Source organism: Larus michahellis, chromosome 4, assembly GCF_964199755.1.
Source record: "Larus michahellis chromosome 4, bLarMic1.1, whole genome shotgun sequence".
Lineage (NCBI taxonomy): Eukaryota > Metazoa > Chordata > Aves > Charadriiformes > Laridae > Larus > Larus michahellis.
In genome coordinates this window covers 80,052,828-80,080,118 of record NC_133899.1, presented here as the reverse complement: position 1 = coordinate 80,080,118, position 27,291 = coordinate 80,052,828, and the positions used below count along the sequence as shown (strand labels likewise).

Below are 27,291 nucleotides of genomic sequence, written 5' to 3'. Positions count from 1 at the left end.
TCCTCATCCAATCACTACATGCCCTTGTAAAAAGTCCTTCTCTAGCTTTCCTCTAGGCCTCCTTCAGATACTGGAAGGCCACTATAAGGTCTCCCCAGAGCCTTTTCTTCTCCAGGCTAAACAACCCCAACTTTCTCAGCCTGTTCTCATAGCAGAGGTGCTCCAGCCTTCTCATCATCTTCATGGCCCTCCTCTGGACTAGCTCCAACAGGTCCACGTCCTTCTGGTGCTGAGGGCTCCAAAGCAGGACACAGTGCCCTAGGCGGGATCTCACCAGAATGGAGTAGAGGGGCAGAATCTACTTTTATTTTTATATATATGTGTGTATATATATATGTTATTTTATTTAGGCCAATATGCCTAAAGGACTATAGATATGTAATCTTTCACTTGTTTTTAAAGAAAAAACTTTTTATTGTCTTGCAGGTATAGACTATGCTTCAGGTATTTGAATTTTTTATCTTGCCTTTTATGGGTACTTCATTGTTGAAGTTATTCCAGGGGTACAATGGAAATATAGAAAACATCAACATCACAAACATAATATTCTGTCCAGCTAAAGTTAATAGAAATATTTTTCCATTGTCTTAAGTGGCAGCAAGACAGAGCTCAGAATAAAGATTAGACAGGAGTAAAATGGGGGAAAGCTGAAAAAATAAAGGAAAAAGGGAAGAACGAGGAAATGGTATCAAAGTAGACTGAGGTTATTCAATAGATGGCAAGATAGTTGAAAGCAACCTTTTGGAGAGTGCTACAGAGCAAAAATGTCTTGTTCAGTATCAGCTGTGCACACATACATGTTTGATTTTAGAATTTACCTACTTTGCATTTTTAAATTAACTTTGTAGATTCAGTTTGAAATACATGATGCAGGAAGTAAGTTACTTTGCTACAGCAATGAAAAATTATTTTTTATAGTATTTATTCAAGAAGGGTAAATTAATTTGGCTCATCTGTAGTTTTAAATAAATAAATTGAAAAGTAAAGGACATCGCATGATTATGAATCTATGGTTTCTAACTAGCTAGGGAGCAAATATTCACAGTGCGATATTCCATCAAATTTTTCATTTTAAAAAATATTCTGATGAGTTCAGAGCAGAAAGTGTACTACTAACTGAGAGAACTAAATGGTAACTTTTAACCATGTCTGTTGTCTCCCAACACCAAGGTCTGCCAGTGAAGTCACTACACTGGCAATGAACAGGGTGGTCTATGACTTCTTTGAGATTACCACCAGCTGATGGTCAGAGAGAATCAGATATTCTTGTCACAGAAGGTTTCTACCTTCTCTGCCCTTGTAGCATAGTTAAGAAGCTTTGAAAAAGTAGCCATAATGTTACCCTTTTTTTGGTGCAATTTTTTTTTTTAAAATCATGTGAATATCATTAGAAATAGATTTTTATTAGATTGCAATTAGAATTGTATCATCTTCATCGAGGGGAAGCAATTTATATATGAAGAGTGTGATCTTTATTCAGTGTATGAAATTACCGTTACTGTTCACTATTTCACATTTGATTTCCGAGATTTAAATAAATCATAGCATTGAGGAATAATTTGTTTTGGAAAGAATTTAATGAAATATAGTTACATCTGCTTGCACAGGCTACCTCTTTCTCTTTCTTCCTTCTTATTTTTTTTTTATGTTGATACTTTTCATATATTTGTAGACTGGTTTTCCAGACTTTGGTCAAATTGACTTTGATGTATTATGTGTTAGCCAATTTGCTTCAGGGATAAATGTGTGTGTGTGTAAATAAAAAGCAAAAGATTACTGGAATCTGGAAGCAGTAAAATCAGCTAATGATGCCTATTCAGATTGTTATTCTTATTTGTCAGGATCCCAAAGTAAGGGAACCATAGTTGTCTGCAGACTGACTTATAGGCCAGGCTTGAATTCTGGGCCAGTGGCTTCAGAATCCAAGATCAGAGATTTCTATGTTTTGTGCCATTGATGCAAAATGTCATTTTTTCCTTTATTTTGTGAACTTTTTTTTTTAAAAAAGCCACTTTCAAAACTAATTCACTTAAGTCCAATTATTAAGGCTAAAATTTTCAGTATAAAATCTGGCATGCTGGCCTGTCTTCAAGGCTTAAAGGATGAGACCTTGGCAGTGACCTAGTGAATCTTACAAGCATCCAGCCTGCAGCAGCCAAGAGTCCTTTATTCACAGGTGTTTAAGTTCAATTCCCAATCTTGAGAATATCATTGAAGTCCTTAGGTTTCCAGATTTCAAGTAATAATATTTGTATGCTACTATTGTAACACTTTCTTATAGTCAAGCGCACCCAGTGGGAAGTCAGGATGGAGAAATATGGCAAAGCAATGTCTCTTCATAAATATTTTTTTTTATGTTCTTTTGACAGAAACTTCTCTCAGTAACAGTTCAGGCATAAAGCTAATTTTTCCATCTCATTTAAAAGGAAGCAAACTTTTCTTAAGCCTGTCAGAACTTCCTGTGGCACAGCCCTGATGTGGAGGGGTAAGGGCTGTGTTTATGTTGTGAGAATGAATCAGGAAGTGATTAGATCGGAACACTCCTGGTTTTGCTGGGTAGAGAGTCTAACCCCATATTGCTCTTGGCTGAAGTACCAGGAACAACCTGGAAAGAAATGAGTGTGCTAATGCCAGCAGAAAATCAGATAATTTTTTTTTTTTTCCTCCCAAGCATTTTGTTCTGTTCCAGAGGGCTGTAATTGCACTGAACGTTCTCTGTGGTTCAACTGCTGGGTGAGAGGTTCACCTCAGTACTTTTGAAAAAGTATCTTTTTCTCAGTAAAGTGTAAAGACAGTTCAACTGAGTAAACTGCTACACAGCTGTCCTGGTGTAGAAGAGGGGAGAATTTCAAAGTGTGCATTGTTCTACTGTAGTTCCAGTTCCTGCAAATGCAAGGCGCTCAGTAAATGCTCAAATTGGGCATTTTTTTTACTATTTAAATGGACACCTCAATATTGATGTACACACCTCTTCAACTGATCCCACAACCAAAAAAACTGAATTTGGATTTTTAATTTAAATGCCTGCTGTGACATGAGAAGCAGGGACCTTGCTCATCATTTGCTCCAGCAACCCATAGTTTGGGTTGCATGAACCAACCCTCCACAGCCCACCTACTGAACAGTTTCCCACACAAAGGGCCTTTAAGCCAGCAGAACACCAGCCTTGCAGGACTGTAAAGTGCTGCACTGTAGCATCCAAGAGTAGATGTACTAGAAGACCAAGTGTGGAGGACGTTTGCAGGCACACAGCACCACCAGTGCTTTGTGTGTTCTATAAGGACTATGGTGACAGAGGTGACAGCTAAAGCAAACTGACATTTGCTATGTCTGCGGTAGGGTCAGTGCTATCCTGCAGTTGCATCCACTCTCAGGCTTTTCTAGTGCCAGCTAGGATGAATCAGGCCCCATGTCTTCATGAGGTGAGAAACTGGAGTAATAAAGTTTTATTACTGTCTTTATAACAATAGACAAGAGTTTAAGCCATTTCGCCTATTATCTTTGTGAACTTCCCAGCACCTAAAAATGATACTTCTCTCTGTTTAAATTAAATTTCAGTGTGTGTATGTGTGTGCTGGTGGGAGAAATAGCAAAGGTCTTTGGACAGTTCTGATGTTCTTTTTCGATTAAAATTTAGGACAGGATTTGGCTTTTTAATTCGACACAACATAGGGATCTGTATGATACACATTCAGTACACAGTCTATTCATAGTACAATGGCACAGAAAACTTGATTTCAGTTATTCTTCTAACGAATTTGTACAGGATCTCGTGCCTCCACACAGCAGCTTAAACTGCATTTGGAAGAAATAAAAAGGGCTCCATATGTTTCAAAAACTTAATGCAATTCTCTGTCTATCCTTTCTTCTTCTCTTTTGTGTGCATTTTTTGAGTGATCCATTCTCTTTGAGAGTTACAGTTTATTTTGTACAGTTTATTTCTCCTGCTGTCCCCCCACTGTGTCTCAAAGAATGCTTTTGCATCATTGCTCTTTCCATTTTGTTATGCATGATGCTTTTGACAGCAATGCTTGAGCTGACATTTTCTTAAATTGCTTACAAAGACAGGTGACAAGGAAAACCAAAACTGTGCGGGGAGGTTGTCCCTCCATTTGTATTGCCTTTGTACATATTTGGTACTGCGTCATTATCTTTCTCCTCCTATTCAGCATTTCATCTGGACCCTTCAGTTCCTCAATATGTCTTTGTACATGGACACATGCCCATGTTTTAAAGTATGCTTACACGGAGGCCCATATGAAGAACACGTAAAGCCACCCTTAACACTTTTCATATGCTTCTCCACTGGTTGCCTGTTTCATACTCCAAAGAAACACCTTTAGCAAAAAATTATCACCTAGGAATTAAATCAGGAAAGATAAAACTGATAAGCTGGGACATGTATAATATTTCACAAACATAATACAGGAATCATTACATGCTTTCTGAAGGTATATTAACTTTAGCTTTATTTGAACCTATATATAGCCTCCAATCATTCTTACGCTGGAGTGCAGCATCACTGCTTCCCAAATTAGGTCCTTAAGTCATCTTTAACCAGAAGTGAGCTTAGTTATCTTTTATATCTCAAAGAGCTTTAACAGTGAAAACAGCCCATTATCATTAGAGGTCTGTATACATCCCTGCAGCTTGTTAGGACAAGTTTTCCCTACTTCAAGCAGATAAATGTGGTACAGATTAGCTAATTTATTATGGTTACATAAAAGAAGACTGTTAGGATTTCAGGCATTCTTTTATGTCAGAAATAGTCCAATGTTTTGCTAATAGGCAGCAAAAAGCTGCTGATATTTGCCTTAAGACCATTCTCCAAGCTTTTGTTTCTTGGAGCCTGTGAAGCTGTGGTCCCCAGAATGCTGTAACTATTAGGCACCTGTGGAAGGGGTAGGCAAACGGTAGACCAAGCTGTTTACAGGTGAAGAGGTGGTCAAAAGGTACCCTAACCTAATAGTAGTGTGACCCAGAGATTATTTAGCATGTCCCAGAGAATTCCTTTGAGAACCTCTTTTCTGTAGTTTTCTCAAGAAATATGAAAGTAGAAAGTTGAATGAATCTTGTATGCAGGTGTAAGATGGTTATTTCACAACTGCATATGTCTGTGAATAAAATGAAGGGAAATAAGGTGTTGTAGGATTGTTTATCAAGTCTTTGCATTGTTGTACACCAAATTAACAGGAATTCTGAGTACAGTTAGCTGAGAAATGGTTCTTCTGTTTGAATATTTCAAATGTATTTTTTTTTACCTCTGCATAAAGATAGTGTTTCTTATCTATTCCGCTCAAGTATATTAACCAGCAGAGGAAAATCTTCCCTTCTCCCAGACAGCTTCTATTTCCCCCCCCAAAACCCCTTGAAATGGGGACTTGAATCCAAGCTCAATATAAATGCCCTAATATTTTTCTGGATAAACATGTATATATGTACTGATAGGCAAATGGTTCCAGCAGAATCTATTGCATGAGACTAACATTAGAACAGCACACAGCTAGTGGATGGACTATGAAGTTAAAATGTGTTAAAGGAACCACTTTGTGGCCTGAATCAGGAAATATTTGGCCTGTTATTAACCCACAGGTACTGAGTTTTTGACTAGCAAGGTTTGCATATATGTGCACTGTTCATTGTTACTGCAAGTTTTCTGGTACATAAAAACTGGTCTGACAAAAAAAAAATAAAAAGGGGGGGGAAGGAAACAAAAAAATTGCTCAGAAAATAGTCATCCACTGCCAGGTTTGATGTATTAAAAAGCATTTTGATATTTGGTCTGTAGTCTAATTGATCTAGCAATTACTTTTTTTTTTTCATATGAATTGTTATGGTATTTAATTTAAACTGTGTGTGTTTCTACAAGTTGAGCATATGCATACAATATGGACAAAAGTAAGATAATTTGACTGGCATATGCCCTGTCATAGTTTCACTCCTGTTATCGCCAGCCAACATTCCAGGCAGCTGTGAAGTACAGGAAAGACTAGTTCCAGTAAGGTTATGCTCGATGGAAAATCCAATCACATATTTCACAGAATCATAGAATGGTAGGGGTTGGAAGGGACCTCTGGAGATCATCTAGTCCAACCCCCCTGCCAGAGCAGGGTCACCTAGAGCAGATTACACAGGAACGCATCCAGGCGGGTTTTGAATGTCTCCAGAGGTGGAGACTCCACCACCTCCCTGGGCAGCCTGTTCCAGGGCTCGGTCACCCCCAAAGTAAAGAAGTTCCTTCTCATGTTTAGGTGGAACTTCCTATGTTCAAGTTTGCGCCCATTACCTCTTGTCCTGTTGCCGGGCACCACTGAAAAGAGCCTGGCCCCATCCTCCTGACACCCACCCTTAAAGTATTTATAAGTGTTGATAAGATCCCCCCTCAGCCGTCTCTTTTCCAGACTAAACTCATAAGAGAGTGTTCCAGTCCTCTAATAATCTAGTCCTCTAATCTAATAAACCAAGGATGCAGTGAGACAAAGGTGATATTCCCTGAATACAGGAAGAGGATATTGTCCCATTCCTCCCCAGCCTCAGTAAGACCCATGACACTTCTATCAGTATAGCTCTTCAAACTCTCACTGTCACACTTTAACTGGAGTAGCACAGTCTGGAGTATCTCAAGTCTTCAAAACTTCTGAGTTCAGGTCAGATGTCTGGAGGATTGAGGTGGTGGGAAAAAGGTGGGGAGGGAAGAGAAAAGCAAAGAAATAAGCACAAAACCTTTCCTCAAACCAGAACAGTTGTCAGTATGCAACTGGCAAAATATAGACAGAAGATATTTAATGTTGTTTTCACTGATTTAATTATAGGAATAAGTTTGTGCCATGTAGCATTAAGAGATTTTATTTTTTTTTACTACTTCTGTGTAGAGAATTGAATGTAATTTAAAGGAGGGAAATCATGGTAAGCTATTACTGTTTTGTTTGCACCTTCTATATCATGCTGTTTCTAATGCCTGTTTTTTGACCAGTCTTAAGTATGTTCATTGGCATTTCTTTTCTGCAGTGTACTGGAAATGGGTTATCTTCAGCTTTTGTGCACAGCAGTAGTGAGAAGCAGGAAAGCATGGGCACTTTCTTGTTTAGTTTGTTGTGTGTGTGTGGTTTTTAATGCATGTTTTATTGGTTAACAGAGAACAGAGGTACCTGTCAGTGCCTTTTAAACAGCAATTTAAATTATTAATTTTTGGAATATATTGAAGAGAAATGCCCTGTCTTTCCCAAAATGGGAATTGCATAATTGGTTCTTGTCTCCTGATTTCAGGAGGAGGATTCAGTTACTTTTTATGGTTAATCTCCAGTCTAATAAGGAATTTAGTTAAATGAAACTTTTGGGGGAGAGGGACATGGAGAGAGAAACTCTATCTCTCTTCAAGTTAAAGATGGCCCAAAATGAACAGTTCAAATGCTTTGAATGTTTTCAGATTTAGGATCTGGGTTTGAGGGCATTGTTTGAGTCCTTCCAGAAACAGGTGTGAGGTGAGAGATGGAATCTGAATTGTGCAGCCTTTTGCTTGCAGTCACTGTGCCATGTTAGAGCTGAGATTCCTGCCTGATTTTTTTTGTATCAATGGCAGTTATAGAAAAGTACATTCTACTTGAGAACTGATAGACTTTTAGAAACTATTGAGCATGTCCTTTAAAAATTTTATGAAGTGATGAAAATCCTTTAATAAAGCTATATTGATTTATTCTTGCACTCTGTAAAACAGTAGAACATAGAAATCACATAGAAAACTGAATATACTTGCATTTGCTTCTCTGTACGGTGAAGTCAGTTATCTTATTTTCTGGTTATATGATGGCAGCAGGAAAGGATTATTGATCAGACATTTGACAAACACACAGAGAGCTTTTTTCCTTTCGCTGAAGACTTTGCTCTCATAATAGAGACTGACAAAGGGAAAGTAAAAGAGAATATTCCATGAATAAGCCATTTCTTTTTGTGTATCACACACATATTTCCCATTTGTAAGGAAGTTCTGTTACTCCACAGTAATTTATATGAAACAAATTTCTTTAGCTAAGGCTGGCGACTATAACAGACTTTATATTATGGAATATTTCCTTTCTTCCATTTCTGATAACACTTTCACATCCAATTTGCTTGCTCTACTGTGAGGTATCATGAAGCATTACAGCAGGACAAAAACCTAGTTCCACTTATGCTTTAATTGTTTTTTTAATGCAAAATATTGTACTCACATAAAATACGCATTTATTTATATTTGGTGCCAGAGGCTAATTCATTGAACCTGGGATGTATTATTGCGAAACAATGGTGTTCACTACACTTTTTCTCTCCCGTTAGCTGTTTCCCAGGTTCCTTTCATGGCCAATAAGAGTTTATTAATGCTAAATAAATAATTAAGAAGGGATAATTGACTTATTTTTGTGCAATCATACCGGAATGATGCTTTTTTCTGGAAAACATCATTGTTCTGTTTTTAATGCACTGCAGAATGTGGAGCCTGCATACCCTTATGAATCATGGATAACTCATTTGTGCCAGAGATTCAGTGACAGTGACCCAAACCCTGCTCTCACTAAATGAAGAGGAATAAATAGATATGCTGTTTCATCCTACTCACTAAGAAGGGGGAAAAAGAAGAGATCTTTTTTCTGTCTTCTCTTCTTGTCATCATTTGGAATGTTCTCTCAGTCCCTGTAAAAGCCACCTGGTTCTATCCTCCATGGTATGTAATTCTTTTCACCTGCTCCCTTCTGAAGATGTAGATTGACACCTGTGCAAAGGGGCTCTTGTCAGAAGGATTTGCTCTCTCCCTTGCTCCTCTTTTACATCTGAGATTACCAGAGTTGCTGTGAACAGTAGTAAGGTGAAAAGTCCTCGCTAATGAATTATTTCCAAGGAATGAGCAGTCTGTGGGACTCCTAACCCACTCATCTTTACTTTCACCAGGCTATGGTTGTTTCCTCACCTCATTCAGCATTTTGAAGAACCCTCCTGAACTCTTGTCTTTTTCAGGTCTTGAAATCCAATTGCTTTGGATTTTCTATTTTAATGAGACTGTTCTAGCTCGGGTATTCTTCACACTTGAGCTGTTGTCCCTCATTCAAAAGCAACTTTATGGTAGTAAAAATAACCCTCATTTCCTTTGTCCTTTTGCTATTTAGCCTTCAGAACTCCTCTCAGGATTGCTTTGAAAAACTTAGATTTTTTGCCTTTCTCCACAACATGTTTTATGGTAGAATTTGGAAACTCCAGTGAAGATCGAACATTGTGCACAATGCTCAGTGCAGAAGCAAGAAAGTGTCACTTTTTCATACACTAAGCAGAGGAGAGAGACATAGTCTAGCAGGAGAGAAGGATGGCAGGAGGTGAAAAAAAACCTGTCAGAATATTAGTGAGAAAGCAAAGAGTGGATCCCAATGGTTTGAATTTCTGCTCAAGGAGTCTGTCCTCTAGATCACTCTGCTGCTCTGAGTAAATTTATTGTGTCTGGAGGGCCACACAACCTTTAAGTAATTCAGAAAATACAAGTCTGGTTGCGTACAGCAAATGGAGTGCAAGTATCTCCTGCTTCTGCTTGGCTCAGGGGTCTCTCTCTGGCAACTGAGCAGTGGATACGTAAGTAGAAAGAATAAAATAGTAGTATCAGCAGAAGGAGGGGAAGGGAGGAGAAATCAGAATTTTGAAGTACATTCAAAAGGCAGGAGTGAGACAGGGTTAGACATAATCTGTTTTTTGGGAGGGACGTAGTGTGTAAAGAAGGGAAATGTCGTATGCGTATGTCTGCATGTACACACACACACAGAGTAATTGGTGTTACTGTACCCTAATCTGGAGCATAAGGAAGATTCCAGGTGGGGAGACCCTAATCTGGAGCATAAGGAAGATTCCAGGTGGGGAGACTAACACAGCAGGTCTGTGTTTATTAGATGACCTTTTAATATGTTATTTGACTATCTAGACCTCTAGTCTAGTATATACTATCAGTTACACTTTTTCCAATTATACTTTTTTTCAGGAAAGCAATATAATATATATTAATACTATCTGAATTCAATAACTGCAGATTAAAAAACAAGGCAAGAAGTACTTACTTGATGTAATTAGTAAGGAGTAGATATTAAATGACTGAAAAAAGACTTAATTTTTAGTGCAGACAGGAACATTAACCATCAAGTTTAGACTTATCAAGTGTATGGAAAGGGAAAGAAACATATCTGAGAAGAAGCAAAACACAACTCAATCTGCAAAAGGCAGAGAAATGATTATTTAGGCTGCTGAACTCAATAGCAAAATTTTGTAGTGACTCCAAGTGGAAAGTAGCAAAGCATAATGCTTGTATCTAAGGAGTGAGAGAGGATGGAATAAGAGATAACTGGAAAGGAAAAGGAGGACAGGAGAAATTCAGAAAAAAATCTAGTAAAGAGTAGCTAAAGGTTTGGGATTAAATGGGAAATGGGATGCCAAAACATGAACCTGCCAAAGATGCACTGTACCAAATAACCTGCTATCGTTCTCTGAGAAGGTAAATTTATTTTCCTTATTTTCCCTTTTAAAAAAGGAAATTCAGTGGAGATTATACATGTTGTTATTTATTAGTAGATACTGCAAACAATAGCTATTAGACAAAGGGTAAAATGGGAAAGGGTAATGGCAAGGGTTATTTTTGAAAGCAGAGAATCAGAAGTAGACTTCAAGTATTGAAGAAAAAGAATGAGTGACGGAAATCACAAGGTTATGCATTTAGGGCTGAGAACAAGAAAGTCTGCAACAATTTGGAGTTCATTTGATGGGGAGGAGAGGGAAGAGAAGGACCTATGTGTACTAGTTGATAATGAGATGACTGTATTTGCCAGTAAGATGTGGTGATGAAGGCAACAAGATCAGTCCTGGACTGTATGAAGTGAAGTATTTCTGAATGAAGACAAGGGTGTGCTAATGTCATTGGGCAAATTACTGTGATATGCTATCAAGCATGATATCAAGTTTTTACGTAAAAAAATGAATTATACAGAAGCTACAGATCTACTGGGCTGTTTAGGGCAAGGGGAGTGGAAAGTGATGTAGTTTCATCAAAGGTACCTAAAAAATTTTGCTTGTTAAGTCTTGCAAAACAGAAGCTGAGCGCATGTGTTTGCTTTACAGAAATGCATTGGAAGATAAATTCTTATTTAAAAGGAAAGATGAAACATGGGAACGAACTGGCTCTTAAGAAATTTAGATCAGAAAGAAGAAATTTCTAACCATCAGAGTAGTGCAAGTCCAGCATAGCTAGTTAATAGAAGACTTTTGACCCCACAATAAATTACTTTCAGAGTTGATTTTTAAGCCATTTATGAACAAATTATCTGATTCAGTTGCTTCTGATATCAGAAGAGTGGATTTGAAGACATAAGAGTTCATTTTCAGTCCTCTGCCTTCTACAAAAGTATACAAGCAAGTGCTTAAATATTGAATTTGATTAGAAGCTGCTTTCTTATTTGAATGAGACTACCGTAAGGTATTTTTACCGACTCATTCTGATATTTGTGATACTGTGTTGCTAGTTTTCGTCTTTTTAACTTGTCTGTTGAGGGGTTAATGCTCTAATGTGAACCTTAGAAAAGCCAACACCAGGCTGTCCTTTTCTTGCCCCTTTTTTGACAGTTTTAGCTAGACCTGCTGTGCAATAAATGTGCCTGAGGGTTCCCACATTTCTGTAGTTTCATGAGTGATACTGATCTCATAACTCCCTGTAAAATGGTTGTTGCTTCCTTCATTAAGTAATCCAGGCTTTACTTAATCAGTAGAGTTAGGACCTTAAATGAGTAAATAGTAAAAGGTGAAAGGCTAATGGTGGTGCTCATAATGCATGTCATAACTCCTTTGAAAAAGGCACAGAGAGATGTACTGTTTGTTATTAAACTACAAATTAAGGCAGATTTGGAGGAAGGAAAAAAAAAAAACATTCAATGAGGGAGTGGCACTATTTTCATGGACTCTCATGTTAGTTTCCAAATTAGTCCTTGCTTTTGTTTGTGTCTGAGCATTTTCACGGTCTATGGCCCCAAATTATTTCCAGTGGTTTTTTTCTCCTTCTCTCTTTCATTCCTATTTCTCCCTCCCTGCTATGTGTTTATAAGGAGTTCTCTCTTACAGCGTATTGTTCTTATAAAGCTATGAGGAATATTGCCCTCTGCAATTTCAAGTGTAGCCTGAGCATCAGGAAGCAGTGAGCTGTGATGAACTCTCTGGTTAATATCTTGTGCACATTCTTTCCTGCTGATGGCCTCATTGACTTTTCTGTCACACAATTCAGGAAACATGCCCAGCTATCTATGGGAGGGAGAACTTTGTGTGTACTCAGTAATTAGCAATTTAAATGTATGCTGATGACCACATCCCTTCAAGATTATCAATTTACCTCAGTCACCAAGTTGGACTTAAAGTCCTGAAAGAAGCTGTAAAAATGTTCTGAGTAGATCTGCCTTGTGATGTTCCATCAAGCTATGCTGTTCTGCTTACATTGGTCTTAATACAGTCCAAAGTCATGGCTTTTGTCATTGTGCACAAAACTAAGACGTCTCAGATCTGGTACCTCATTTTTCAGAAAAACTGTAACTGTTTCATGTTTTTGCAAGACCCAGGCTGTCATTTGCAAGGAGAACAAGACTGATGGGATCTTGCCTCTTCAGCACTGCTTTTGTTTGTGCATCAGAGAATAGTTTCTTGTTTCAGGACTTAACCTCAGATGGAGGGAATGGCTACTTCTTCTAGCTTATCAAAGAGCAATTTGCCTAAGGAACAATGGGAATCTGCTTACTCACTACAGAACAAATGATTAAGTTACATGCTGAACAAAGAAACCAGTACCTTTCCCAAAGCTTGGTCAGTGGATTTTATTATTATTATTATTATTTTAATTTGTGTATAACTCTTCTGTCTATCTCACACTGATATCCTGTAAATATCATTAAAAATGAACAGGAGCTGATCCAAGAGAGAATTAATTGGATGGCCTTATCCTATTTTTTTTTTTTTTTGTGCAGAGCAAAAAATGCCGTATGGTTTTGCAGGTTTAGTTAAGTGAGAACTCTCAGCCCAGAGAACCAGGGTCAGTGGGAGAGCATTTTTTCCCAAATCTACCAGATTGTCTGAATTGTAGAGTGGCTAAAAGTGCCTGCGTCTAAGTCTGGTGGATTTCTCAAGTTGGATCAAAGTCCCTCAAGTCTGATCTGAGTCCATAACAGTTTACTAAGTCTGAATATGCCAATACCACAGGGTTGACCAGGCTAATTGGTTTTGGAAATTTTAGTCGGTTTAGTAGTTTATAATGACACTACAAATGCAATAGTATTCATTGCAAGTATGAATTAATAATATTAAACAAATAAAAATTCAACAGATATTTTAGTTGGTGATCATTCTGACGAATTTAGCATACTGTTTGTTCAGCTTTGCCTGGAAGCAGGCCAATTAGCAGCCTTATACTGTCATTAACTTGCTGATAGCAGGGTTTATCTACGATTTTCCTCCTTTCTGTCAGGAAATTATATTCTTTTTTACTGCTGTCTTTACTTTCTGTGAACTCAGTGGCTTATTTGCTTGTTGAAACGCCTACTGTTTTAGCAATTTAATGTACCCAGCACAAAGTAAAAATCCACAAAACCAGTCTGAACTAGTCCTTTTGCCTCCTGACTATACCTTCAGTTGACAGAGGCCGGAAAGGACTTGGCCCCACTGAAACTCTAACCATGTAAAGAAAATTAATATATGATAAGTTTATCCTAGAATTTATGCAACCCAGTCGGCAAGCTGAATTGGTCTGTGATTTTATATTGTGTCTTCCTTATGTTCTATAGTGTGCCAGTAATTCTGGGATGGTATAATATTTCAAGACATTTTTAGAGGGACAACTTACAGTGAGGATTTCTCAGAAAAACATAAAGATCTGAGAAGAACATTGGTGCAGCACTTAACACTAAATGATCTATGTGGCCTTTTAAATAGGTGTGATGAAGCTATAGTTAATTTACACATCATACCTTATATATTAAAAATGTTTATAGTGTTTTTACTTTCCTTATAGACATATTGGTGAATGCATAAGATTTCACAAAATGCAGTAGCCACACCACAAATATTTAGTGTTAAGTTTCACAGGCTGGTCTTCATTTGATCTCCCTGCAGAAGCTTGATGGATGCTTAACAAGGCACAAACTGTTTGTGGTTTTAACGTATTTTCTCTGTGGTAGCACTGATTTTGAGGGGGCTGGTGGTTTGAGTAACTCCATTATCCCACAGTGCAGATGATAAACTGAATTTGGTGGTACTGAAGTTTCAGTAGATGGCAAGGAGGGGGACCATTGTTGGTTTCAGGTCAGGCAAAGAGACTCATAGATATCAGTTATTCGAAAAGTAGCAGAGGGTGTTAGTCTCTTCTCCCATGTAACGAGCAGTAGGAGAAGAAATGGCCTTAATTTGCACTGGGGAAATTTAGATTGGATATTAGGGAAATGTTAACTGAAAGGGTTGTCAAGCACTGGAACAGGCTGCCCAGGGAAGTGTTTAGTCACTATCCCAGAGGTATTTAAAAGATGTGTAGATGTGGTGCTTAGGGACATGGTTTAGTGGTGGACTTGGGAGTGCTAGGTTAATGGTTGGACTCGATGATCTTACAGGTCTTTTCCAACCTAAATGATTCTATGATTGAGGTGTCCCTGGTCAATGAAACAGTTAACTTACTACTTCAAGTGTAATACATTTGTATTTTACTTGTCATCTTTGAGTAATTCTGGATTTTTTATGAATATTTGTTTATTCTGCCCATTGCCATGCTTCTTCCCAAAACTAGTGGTAATGCCTCTATTACTGCTGCTGCATTTCTTTGTGGTTTAAACCTACCCCTAAATTAAATGGCAATGTTAAAGCACAGAAGGGTGATCGATGCTGGCTAACAGTTCTGCTTTCCACAATACACTTCAGGATATCTGGCTGACTACGGCTTGCCATTCCTTAAGTTGATTTGTTTTGAGAAATGTTTCAGGGCTGCACTGTCTTCATTTGTTACTGGTTGTACTGTTACTGACTTCATTTGGGGAAATTGTTAGACTTTAGTAACTGTAACAATTGAGTAATCATTGAAGCAAATTGAAATACTATTTTAATATAGCCTGTTAAGTTTTTTGAAAGCTAGGAACTAACTTGCTTTTATCAGTGTCTTCTAAATGTTTAAATAATTCATACTAAACTCATCTTTTATCCTAGTGAAGTAGTAAAGAAGAACACCGTGCAAATCATCTGGCTAATCTTTTAGCTTGCCACATCAATTACAAACACCAAATATTCATAGACCTCTATTACCTTAGGAATGATCTACAAAGCAAGTGTGTTCACTTAAAAATCAGGAATCTAATCCTCAGCTACCTTAAAGCTGTTTTGTATCTTCTAAGCTAGCTCCCTAACTGCCTTTATAAATTTTTTGTAAAATCAGTGCAAATACAATATCATAGATCTACAAGGCTCTTTAATGCAATTAATATTGTGTAAAGCACCTTGAGGATAAATAAGAGCCATCTCTATGGCTCTGCACTAAATCTTTCTGCTGAGACTTGAACTCTGCTGTCCATTCTATTGATGTAGAAACTGGCCCTGGGTGTACTGGGTACCTATGAATAATTTTGAAAAGATAAATTAGAAAAAAATTAGAGATGATTTATGTTCAAAGAGTGGGCTAAATCCATTCAAGAAGTTGTTTGTTGCCAATTAATTACCTACCTCTAATTAGAATAATAAATTTGAGCGCAGTTGGAAGACTTGGCATTGACTTTCACCGTAGGCTTATCTGGAAGCTGTATTAAATGCTATCATTAGGATTGGTAATAAATCTATCATAATAGGTGAAAATGGATAAAAAGGCCTCAAAGAAGCCTCAAAAACATAATTCGACTGAGCAGAAATCTTTAGACTTTATAAATATGACCACTGGAATTATTCACGTGAATTGATCAGCTCAGACTTCAACACAATGTTATAAAACATGAGACTTCTGCACTTCGTGAAACTCAGTGCTAAAATGCAGGTATAACTCTTTTTCATTATAACATTTGCAATTTAAAAAAGAAGCGTATGTGCTGCCAGTAAAATTGTAGTAGAGAGCTCCAAGCTGGAAGTTTTAAACAAATGATCTAGTTATTAATTCTTCACTTTTGTATGCATGTAGCACCAACATGAGATAGAGCAACCCTTTAGATGTCAATCCATCTTGTGTATCCTAAAGATCTTGTGATTCACCAGTTAACAAACTCCTTATTAGATGATAGAAAATAGCAAGAAAGAAGTGCTGCTAATAGAACTCTGAATATGGTACACGTCTTTTTAGAAATTTAAAATGTTTTTTTTTTTTCTATGACTTTCTCTAGGATGAAATTTGCCTGCAGTGTGTTATACAATGCAGAAACGTGTATGAAACAAGCCCTGAGCATCATTTTAAACAATATACTGTTAACATGCTGTTGTTCTAAGTGGGTCTCCTCCAGTAACACCAAATGATTTTGTCAAAATAAAACAATTTTTAAAAGACTCTGTTTTTTGGCAAACACACTAGAGTTCAGACTAATCAAATTGCTAGTTATTAAAGTTCAGTTGAGTGCTCTTGAAAACTTCAAGTATTTTACAACTTCAATTAAAATTGAATGACTTTGAAGAAATGCTGGAGACTTTCTTTTGAATTTTTATTTTGCACTGAATTATTTTTACTGCTATTTTTACATGAAATGCTGCTTTTATAGTGTAGAGTCTAGATAAATTGCTTTTTTGTCAATATGCCATGACATACTAAATTCAGAAATTCTAACTGGTGGGGAACTACTGTCTATATACATCAGATCTCTGCCAGTTACCCAGCTACTGTTGCTCAGTTAAACAGAACTGGGGAAAATCACATCTGTAAGGTCCCTTATGCTTGAATCAATCTTGCTGAATGTATTTAACTACTTTAAAAATAGTTATAATAGCAGGACAACACTTCCTGCTGATGTAAAACTGTTTGGGTCAATTTAAAATGAAGTGCGAACACAAAAAGTCTCATAATACTGAGTCACTGAAATGTAAAATGCCACAAGAAATTATATGTTAACATAAAGTAGTGCATGTGAGGAGGGGCAGGGAACTGAAGAACAATCTCTTTCACCCTACATGTAGAATAGCAAACTCTAAATTATGTGTTATCATGTGTGGAAAAGATCCTGAAATCAAAATAAGTAGGTAAAAATGAAACAGCTCTCTGGAAAGCAGGTAAAGGAGAAATTTAATTTTGGGAATTCTTGGAAAATATTGGCAGTGCAGAAAATTTAATTCATATGTATAAATCCATAATTTACCTGAATCTTGGCTATTGTGTGCTCTTCTTGCTATCACATCTTAGGACATAGGAAAAGTAGAAAAGGCTTTCTGAAAAGGACTAGATAGAGTTTCTCTACCTTGGAAATGAGATAACTGAGAGAAGATAGGGTAGAGCAAGTAAAATAATTAATTACATGAAGAGGGTGAATGTGGAACTATCATTTCAGTATCTTTTAGCAAACAAGAGCTAAAGAGCTTGTGTTAATATCTCTAGGCAGCAAGTTTAAAACAAACAAACAAGAAACACTTTTTCATACAGAAAATAATCAATGTGAGACGCTGCCCCTAGATGTTGTAAAGGCCAAAAGTTTAACTGAGTTCAAAAAGGGATTAATGGCTACTTTTGTTTCATGAATTGTAAAAACATCCTGTTCAGACACAACTTCTGGCTTAGGAACTTCCTAAACCACTAATTGACAGAAGATGGGAAGGAGGGATTGCTCAGCTCTTGCCATGCCTCTTACAATCTTTCCTTATGCATCTCCTAATGGCCGTGTTGGGAGCAGGATAATGGGCTAGACAGATTTTTTTGGTCTGACCTATTATGACTGATTTTATTCTGTAGGCGTAGAGGTTTTTTTCAGTAATGGGGAGACAAAATGGAAATTTTCAACTTGTTTTTGGAGTTCAGTAAATGCTGTCTGGAATATGATTCTTAATAGCTAATTAGGAATAATCACACTTTTTGCTTTCCTTATTTTAAAAAATTAGTCTACAAATTCATCTGCTGAATGCTTACGAAGACTTTCTCTAAATACAGGGAGAGGTGGATGGAAGTGAATAATTTACATATTTCACCTGAGTAATCATGATAAATGTGTATTTTTAAAGAACATTGTGTCAGAAAAGCTGACACAGTGAGCAGGGGGAGTTTTCTGTGGGTCTTCTGTCTGAAAGAAGGTGAATGGTGTTATTTTTGCCATTGTTGTGAGTTAAGGAATACTGAGTTTCAATGACAGAACACCCTAAATTCTACAGTTGTACTTCTGACAATTAGTAGGAACAGAGGCAAACAAGGAGAGTTTCCTTAATGTCTTTACCTTTCTTGTACAACTCTATCATCTTTTTTTCTCCTCAGAGTGAAGATTGGCTTTTGGGGTTAAAGAAAATATGAACCTTTTTATTTTTTTTCTGACTAACCTTCTATTCTAGGTTTTTTCATGTGAATTTATAATGTATGAGTTTATTCGTGTTTACTAAACAGAGATTTCATCAATTATCATAATGCACTTTACAAATGAAAAATACATTACTCTGTGTCAAATGAGTTTATCCTGTATTGCATGCAAACTATGCACGTTGTTATAAATCATGGTCTCAAACTTCTAAAGTTGTTATTTTTGTTTATTAGGAAACCTTGCTTCAGATCCAAAAAGGCAATAAGGAGACTACACACATAGCATGAAGAAAGTGAGCCACAATCGATCATGAAATGCAATTACACAATATTCAAAGCTGAGTGAAATAAAGACCTTAAATAGCAGTAGCCTGTAAAGTTTAAAATTAAAAGTAGTTACATTGTATATGGTGAAAAGGGGGACTGGATCAATGAAACTGATCTCTTGTACCTTGTTTGCTGTTGATTTATATGAAATTATTTATGTGAATATACATATCCTTTTCATGTGTATGTTACAAAATTTTGATCATTTGTGGAATGTTACTTCAGTGGTCTGGAAGGACATTTCTTGAGTTCAGCTGGTGCTCAGTGTATAAATGGAAGCACAAGAATTAAAAAGGTCTTCCACCTGGTCATCCTTAGCTTGGCTAATGTAATTGCAGTTTTCGTTCTAACAGTAAGGCTTTATATAACAGCACAGAGTATTACTGCTGTGATGCTGAGATGCAACAAAGCAGTATCTGGATTAAAAGAATGGGGGCTATAATACAAGCTTTCTTTTTGTCCTTTATGGTATAGCATCTTATAAACCTGTAGCATATATCCAGAAGGTAGACAACAACCCACAATACTGTCAGATTAGCTATAGGATACCACCAGAAGTTTGAAAAAAATAATTAAGCCCAGTTTCTTGTGCTTTCACTTTATTTCATTTTGTCTTTACCCTTCATCTTCACTTCTTCAGAATCCTTTATTATGATTCCATCTTTCACTGGAGGATAGGATACTAAAATACTAAAAAGTATTTTGTGTTAAGAAGACTTGCCAAAAAATTAAGACTGAGTCTTCAGCTGATGAAAGCTGTCAGAAAAATTCTTTTATTCATTGTAGATCTGAAATCTGAAATTCTTGCTGAGTGAAGTGTCCCTTTTGGGGACACTTGGGTGTTTTGTATGTGAATATGACATTTCTTCGTCGTGCTTGTGTCTATAAATTCCGCAGAAACTGTTTTAGACATAAAAATCAAAATCTCCTATGCCATGGAGACTTGCAGTGATTCTTTGAACTCCTGGCCTCCTGCTTTGCTTTATTACCAAGTGAATGGTGTTATGTTGAGAGGGGATATAATAGGTCTAGTGGGGCACCGATATTGATAAAGTCAGTCTTTACCATTGCAACCATGGTTAATTTCAGCAACTGTCACAGAGAATCTTTTAAACTTTTGCATAAAGATAAGGAAAATTTAAGTAATTTGAAAATACATTATGGCTTTCTTTTTAATAATAATTCTTGTCTTTTCCCCTTAGCTCTGTGTAACTGTCCTTTAGATTTATATATATATTTATATATATACTTATTATATATCTGCTATCAATATGAGTAATGTTTTTTATGTATGTATTTATGCATATATTTGCCAGAGGAACTGGTCTCTTATGAGGATCGGGGAGGGGAAATGTAAAGTGAAATAATCTGGACCTACTGTTAAGTCCAAAAAAATTTTAGATGGATGATTTCTGGAGGTGGACAGTGTCTGTTTTACCCTTGGTTTGGAAGCAAGGGTCAGATGGGACCCCTTGGCAGAGGCGATGCTCCTTCCTTGGGGAGCTCCCTCCTGCAAAGGGAAACAGAGGTCCAACCTCAGGTGTGGTAGGTAAGAGCCTGAATTTTGTGCAGAGGGTCTGAGAGACTGCAGGAGACAGCAATGGGCCAGGGAGGCCTCAGAGAGAGGGAGCAAATTTCCAGGGACACAAAGGGTCATGTGTACAGTGAAACAATGTGGTTGGCGTGACGATTAAGATTTTTTTTTATTAGGATCTGGGCACCTCACTGTAAGAAAAAATTCTAGGCAACTCTACCTCAAGGCTCTGGGGAACTCGGGATCCTTCACAAAGATGAGCTCAGAACAGCTCAGTACGGCTGCTGTCTCGGGTACCACACTGTACTGCCTTAAAATGCAGGCCCATTGCCCTTGTGTCACAGTATACTCATCAAGGAGTTCCTTTCAGCCTCATTGGTTCACGGCATGCTTGCTATAGTACAAAAATGTGTTTGGGAAGTCAGATGTGCAAATTGTACAGAGAGCAGTGAGAAATAAGGGGGAAGGTAAAGGACTGGTCAGGAAGTAGAATCCATCTGAGGTTTAAGGGACTATGATATGGCAGGAACAGATAATGCTGGTTTGGCTGTATCAGTGTGGGTGGAAGAGCTTTGGATTTATGCTGCAAGGTAAAACTTTTTCTGTTAAGCGTCCAATAGGCAAAGTGTCTAGAAAAAGCTGACAGTACAGTCCCATAAACAACAATCAAACACACCCATAAATCTGCTCCTTTATCATATTAAACTCTGAATGTACAAGAAACATTTCCCCAAAAAAGTATAGTCTAAACTTCTCTTTACTTATCTTTAATCTCTGCTGATTTTTCACAAATAATTTTATAGCAGGGTACGTGGTGTAAAGGTGGTTAGAAAACCAAAACCTGTGTTTGAAATGGAAAGCTAAGCATATCACTGTGTTACTACAAGCAAAGTTTGCTCAATTAGTTGCCTTTTGTCAACCAATTGCAATCTGGTAGGTGGATGCAACAGTATGGTATTGCTTGTGGCTTGTTCTAAGGTTGTCTTGCTTTAACCCGTTATTCCCTCTCTTCCTCTGCCTTCTAGCATGCACTTAATTCAGGTGGACTCTGTTCAGCGATGGATGGAAGATTTGAAGTTGATGACAGACTGTGAATGTATGTGTATTCTCCAGTCCAAGCCAATCAGCATTGAGAAGGATGAACAAAATGAACTTATCCTTTCCTCCCAATATAGCACTTGTGATAACTTGCAACTGCTATTAAAAAGAGCTTGGATCATAAGCACAGAGTTGACCAGGATTGCTCAAAAGCTGGAAAAGAATAGATGGCAGAGAGTCCACAGCATGACAGTAAGAGTCAACTGTCATGTGCGTTCAATGATAAATGAATACAATACATTCACCAGGAATTCTTCAGAAGAAATGCACCAGGTAGGATGCCTTACCTCACATCATGTTTGTCTTCCTTAATTTTTTTTTTGTGGTAATAATTAAAACTTACTCTAAACTGTAAAATCTGTAAAAAATCCTTACATACTGGTATTGGCACCTGGTTTAAGATTTTTCTTATCCCTTTTCAGCAATGGAAACATTCTTGACCCATTTTGGATCCTATTTTATCATAGGCCTGATTCTGAATGTTAATAATGTTGACAAATTATGTTGAAAAAAGTTTTATTTTTGAGGACTACTGGACTAAAGTAATTAGACGCCCCATCTGTGAGTTCCTTTGCATTTACAATGTAGAAAATACTCCTTTTTTGTTAACTTGAGTTTTATCTCCACTTGTTTTATTCATAAAAGTAGAAAAAGGGTGCCAATATGAAATATTATGTTTCTGGAGGGTTTTCACCTAATTATCACAAACAAGCATTATTTATTTTTAAAAATTGTGTGTATGGATATTGCTTTAAAACCACTTTATCTTTCTCTCTCCGCAGTTTGAAAAACTTTTAATAGACAAGTGTTCAGAATTTACAGCATTCACTGAAAGGTAATTTAAATTTTCTAGTTGAAATATTCATTTTGCAGTTTTATTAAGTTGTAGAATTTCTAATGAGAAGTACAAATCCACTAACACCCTCAAATGTTTTAACGAGGCCCCCACAGCTCTAAAAGGGTTTCTAAATGTCAGCCTCTGGTGGGTGAAGTGAGTTGCTTTTATCTAAACTGCATCCTAATGATAGATGGGATTTGCTGTTGCTTAAAGAGCCTGGCATAGACACAAAGCTGTGTGCAAGTGGATTTTTCAGGGCTTTTAGACATCAAGGGAGAAAGTCTGGCTCTAATGATATCAATGACAAAGTTCCCTTCAAGTTCTGCAGAGCCCAGATTTCAGCTGGTGTGAAAACTTACATTCCGAGACTGTTGTACTACATGTTCCTGTACGCACGTATCCATCTTAGTATCCATCTGCGTTAGTAAATCAAACCAAAATAAATACACATTCCTTTAAATTGCAGTTGTAGGTTTACTTAGCTCCGTGCACTCCAGAATGCTGAGACTGGAAAATAAGAATGTTTTTATAATTCTTCTCATGGTATTTCCCCTGCCTAACATAAGTTATCCTGTTTCTTCCAACACAGTTCAATTGGTCTTTTTCAATTTACTTTAAACACTGTGCAACAATGTGCTCAGGGGATCATTGGGGAAAAAGACACCATCTAATTATCAGGAAAGAACATTTTTTGAGCACTATTGCTTTTTGCCAAACCCACACAGCTTAGACTTTACTTTTATATTCTACTGTGAGACACGCTGATTTAATGAGAGTTCTGATCTCATAGTGTCTGCCCTAAATCAGCCCTCTCCCTCCTTGTCTGTTTGACAAAAGGTTGATATACGTGGCTGAAAGACAGGTAAAGCTGAAAAGGGGGCCTGCTGTGTAGGTGGAGACACTGATCAACCAAACTCTATCTCCCATTAGAGTGACCTGCCTGGGTGGAATATGTTTTGGCAATTCAAATGAATGCATTTCTGTGAGGAAGTATTAGATGTTTAATTTGAATTGTAGACATTTCTCCATCTTTATCTCATTTCTTTAGTTACAGCCAAATATCACTGGTTATAGAATAGTTATACTAACTCTGCTACTGTATGCAATCTTTTTGCATACAAGGCCAAATACTTTTGAGTATGCTGTTTAAATTTAAATGAACTTTACTCATCTGAACACACGTTCATTTTGGGTCCTTATCCTGCTATTGTTAAACTATGGCAAAGAAGGTAATGAAATGAAAATTACTGAATGCACTTCTTTGGCCATGAAATATGGATGGATATATGCAGCTGCAGTTGAAATGCAGGCATCTTAGTGACTGTAGCTATTAGCATAAGTGGAAAATAGCAGAGTTACACTGGTATAAACACACAGACTTTGCAGCAAAATTTGTTTTGCAGTCTGTGAAGCAAATTGTGAACCCAAAATGATTCATTAATGTCTGCTGTTGTCATTTGATGGTATTACTTACTATGTGTAGACAAAGCTTCGATTGAAGTCTAGTATGATGCTAATGGCACAAAGTCAGCATCCTCATGTGAACAGTTGAATTTACATTATATCCCCGCTATTAACACAGAGCTTACCTGTGACAACCAGCTTAATAAAACAATAGTTGTCTGTTGCATCTTTTCTCCTTCATCTCTTTCCTTTCTCTGTCTTTCCAGGTGCATACAAACCGAAGATGAACAGATACTGAAGTCTATGAAATCTTGTATTAATGAAACACTCACTACCATTGCTCAGTATTTTGGCCAGTTGATAGAGCTGGTTTTAACACAGGAGGCACAGGTTAGTTTATAGTTTAAGAAAAAAAAAATGTCTTTCAAAATTATTGAATCTTGAGGGAGAGAATCCATTAAAAGGAGGATTAGAATTACAACTCTCAATTTTCAGCAAACTTACTATCTGTAATTCAAAAATTTTGCAAAAAGATTTAAGTGTTTGTATTCTCAAATTCTCCAGTAACCTCAAATCTCTAATGAAACAATCTTGTGGCTCACTATGTTACTTACTTTTCCTGATGTGCCTCCTTCATTGCAAGGCACCTAATTTTTGGACAATGTCTTGTTAATAAGACCTTCAGACACGTTTTCTCTTCCTTTCATACAGGCACTGCTTTTCTTTTAGAAACCTTGGAAAAAGTCTTTCCTGCTGTCAGTGATTCTCATTAAAAGCTAAACTTTTAAAAAGATGTAAATATAGCAGGTATATTATTATAGCACATGTTTTAACTAGTGCATGTCTTAGAGTCTAGGAAGTAGTGATGAAATAAAGTGTTGTGTACAGGTTATATGTGTATGTGCGACCTTCTAGAAACATTGCAGGCATGATGTATAGTTTCCAGTGGTGATTAAATGTACACAAATATACTGAGAAATTAGGCTGAGAGTATAAATGCATTACACTTTTTCTATTAGACCATTGTTGAAATAGTAGCAACTTGCAAATCTAACCAATCTCTCTTGATTTACACTAGTTTCTTTATTGAGATCTCATTAGAAATCCCTTTGCACCCTCTAATCTTTCTCAAATAAAAAACCCCAAATGTAATTATGCTCAACTAATTTGTCTGTATTCTAGAGCTGATGTTATGCTGAAATTTTGTGTTGTCCCTGCAGAAAAAGACAAAATGAGAGGCTTAGTGAACAGGAAATAGTTAAATAGTATTTACTATGGTGCTAAAACAAAATTAATGCATGGTATTGGTGAAATTCTAACATATATTGATGCATTAAGATAGCAAAAAAAGTTGTGGCTCTTTCAGAAACATCCCTTATAGTTTTAAAAGATTATTACTAGGAGTTGAGAATCTCCAGACTACATTTGCAGAATTACAGTCAAACTAACAAGCTACTTGCTCCTGCGCATTTTGGTTACGATTTATGAGAACTACACAAAATGCCACATAAGAGTTGTACTGTGTAAACAATTTTGCATATTGCCAATTCAATGAGTAGGTTCTGGTTCTTCTGATGCTTATTCTTTTTAACGTGAAGAGCAGTTCTTCATTGCTAATATTTCTATCTTTGGGCACGTTGACACCTCTTGATACACCTGAAATCCTAGCCCCTTTTTCTTTTAAGGCAGCTGAATTAATTAGTCTGCATCATCTTGTGTGTATCTGTGTGACTGAAGACTCGGATGAGATGTCATTAATAAAAACACACGTAAGAACAGTTTTTTGAGACATTCAGTCAGGCCGTGTGCCCACTTCTGCCATACAACTGGATTGCCTGGGGGTAGTTTGCTACTCTGGAACACACAGTGTCTGTGTGAAAGGCCATAACTCTCAGCTTAAATTACATACTCAAGAGCTTTCTTTTCTAATCTTCCATGAAATAGTGGAAGAGTTCTTTATTGAACCTTCTCACATACAAAGCTGTTCTCTTACTCTACTCATATTTATTTTGAAATATTACCATTCTTGGTTATGTCTATTCAAATACAATGATAAGTATGTTAGTGTTATCAGTCTGACTCCTGACCATATTTTTTTCTGCAAGATGATATGGATTAAACGTACTAGACTTTCCACGCCATCTTATCTTGAAATATAATACTAATGTTTTTCATTGGAAGTAAATGATGTTTATTATCTTACGTCACACAGAACCTGCTGAGACAAATAGAATTGTCGGATAGTGTGTACGTCACTGAGTCAGCGATTAGTAGTTTATTCAGCCTTACCCAGGAAGGTGCTCATCTGTGCCGTATCATAGCTAAGGTAAGGGGATACATGGATTAATCGGAAGTAAACTAGTAATACAAGTGAGTTATTTTACTTAACACAGTAGTAGTTGCAAGTTTTGAAATGTATAATACAAGATGAAACTCTGTATTTCAGGAATTTCTGTATTTACTCTGAGAAAGTATTTTTTTTCTTATTTTGCTGCTTTTGCAAGCCTTACTCTGCAGAGTTTATTATCACAATTATCCCACCAGATTAAAAAAAAATAAGGCTGCAACCCCTCAGATCTTTAATTTAATAAAGCTCAATACCTGTGCAAGCAACTGCAGTAGGATGGTAAGCTCCTGCAGGCTTCTGAGCATTGATTCAACTGCAGTTGTCTTTGTGCTGCCATTCCCTTCATCATCCTGGGCACCTTTTTAGTGTCTCTCCTGACAGTACTTCTTGAGTACCAACCACGTAATTAGAATCGGCCATGCATATGGCTGACTGCAGAGAAACGGCAAGATCTCTTCAGCTATGTAAACAGAGGAGATTAGAGATATTATTAAAGATGTAATTTTAGAAATACTTTGCATCCATTATTTTCCTTTTACAGAGGAACGTCATCACAGTTACTTCTGGCAGTCTGTGTTCTGTTTACTGAGTAGTTGTTGCTAACTTTTGGTATAAACGAATCATTCTGCCAAGATCAATGATACTGGCAATCCTTTCAGAGTTTGCACCTTTGACAGACACTTGGATCTTGAAAAAGTGAGAAAGGCAGGGCATTGTGTGACGTTGAGAATAAAATAATCACAATCACAGTGCACATAGAAAGAAGAAAACCTCCTTTCCTAAGCTTCTGCTTATGGAGTAGTGTGCCAATCCCTTGTCCTGCTCAGAGATGAGGTTTAACAGTAGCATTTAAGTAATTTTACTTCTGATCTGCCGTTAGATGGGTGTTTGCACCATAAGAGGTACTGCTGTATTCTGAAGGCTGGGAATGAGGTAGACTCAGAAACGTGTAGTGGATCCTGGCAACAGCTTGAGAGGTTTAATTTTTTCTAAATTGGTATTTGAGCTCCACTCAGTGGTATCCGAAAAACAATGTTAAAATACTGAGCATTGAGGGAAGTGCAGAACTAAAAAATTGAGGAAAATTGGTCTTGTGCTTTTTATCATTATGTGAATTCCATGACAGTTTGATTTAGCAGAAGTGAAGTTTAACCTTCCCTAAATCACTAAATTAATTTATTGCTAAAAGCTAGGTGTGTCACAGGTTTACAAGTGAGGAAATGCATCCATTTACGAAAAGACCTGTAAGTGGTGTTTGGTTACAGCAGTGA

The 27,291-nt window shown here is 37.0% G+C and overlaps 1 protein-coding gene across 1 annotated transcript in view; it reads left to right on the top strand.

Moving 5' to 3' along the window:
* The window catches only part of INSC (INSC spindle orientation adaptor protein), a 133,020-nt gene that overhangs the window by 47,259 nt on the left and 58,470 nt on the right, over positions 1-27,291 (top strand). Inside the window, exons 3-6 of the mRNA XM_074582464.1 lie at positions 21,359-21,704; positions 22,214-22,266; positions 23,940-24,063; positions 25,886-25,999. Of these exons, the coding sequence (XP_074438565.1) occupies positions 21,359-21,704; positions 22,214-22,266; positions 23,940-24,063; positions 25,886-25,999 (637 nt within the window). The remainder of the gene's footprint in view (positions 1-21,358; positions 21,705-22,213; positions 22,267-23,939; positions 24,064-25,885; positions 26,000-27,291) is intronic.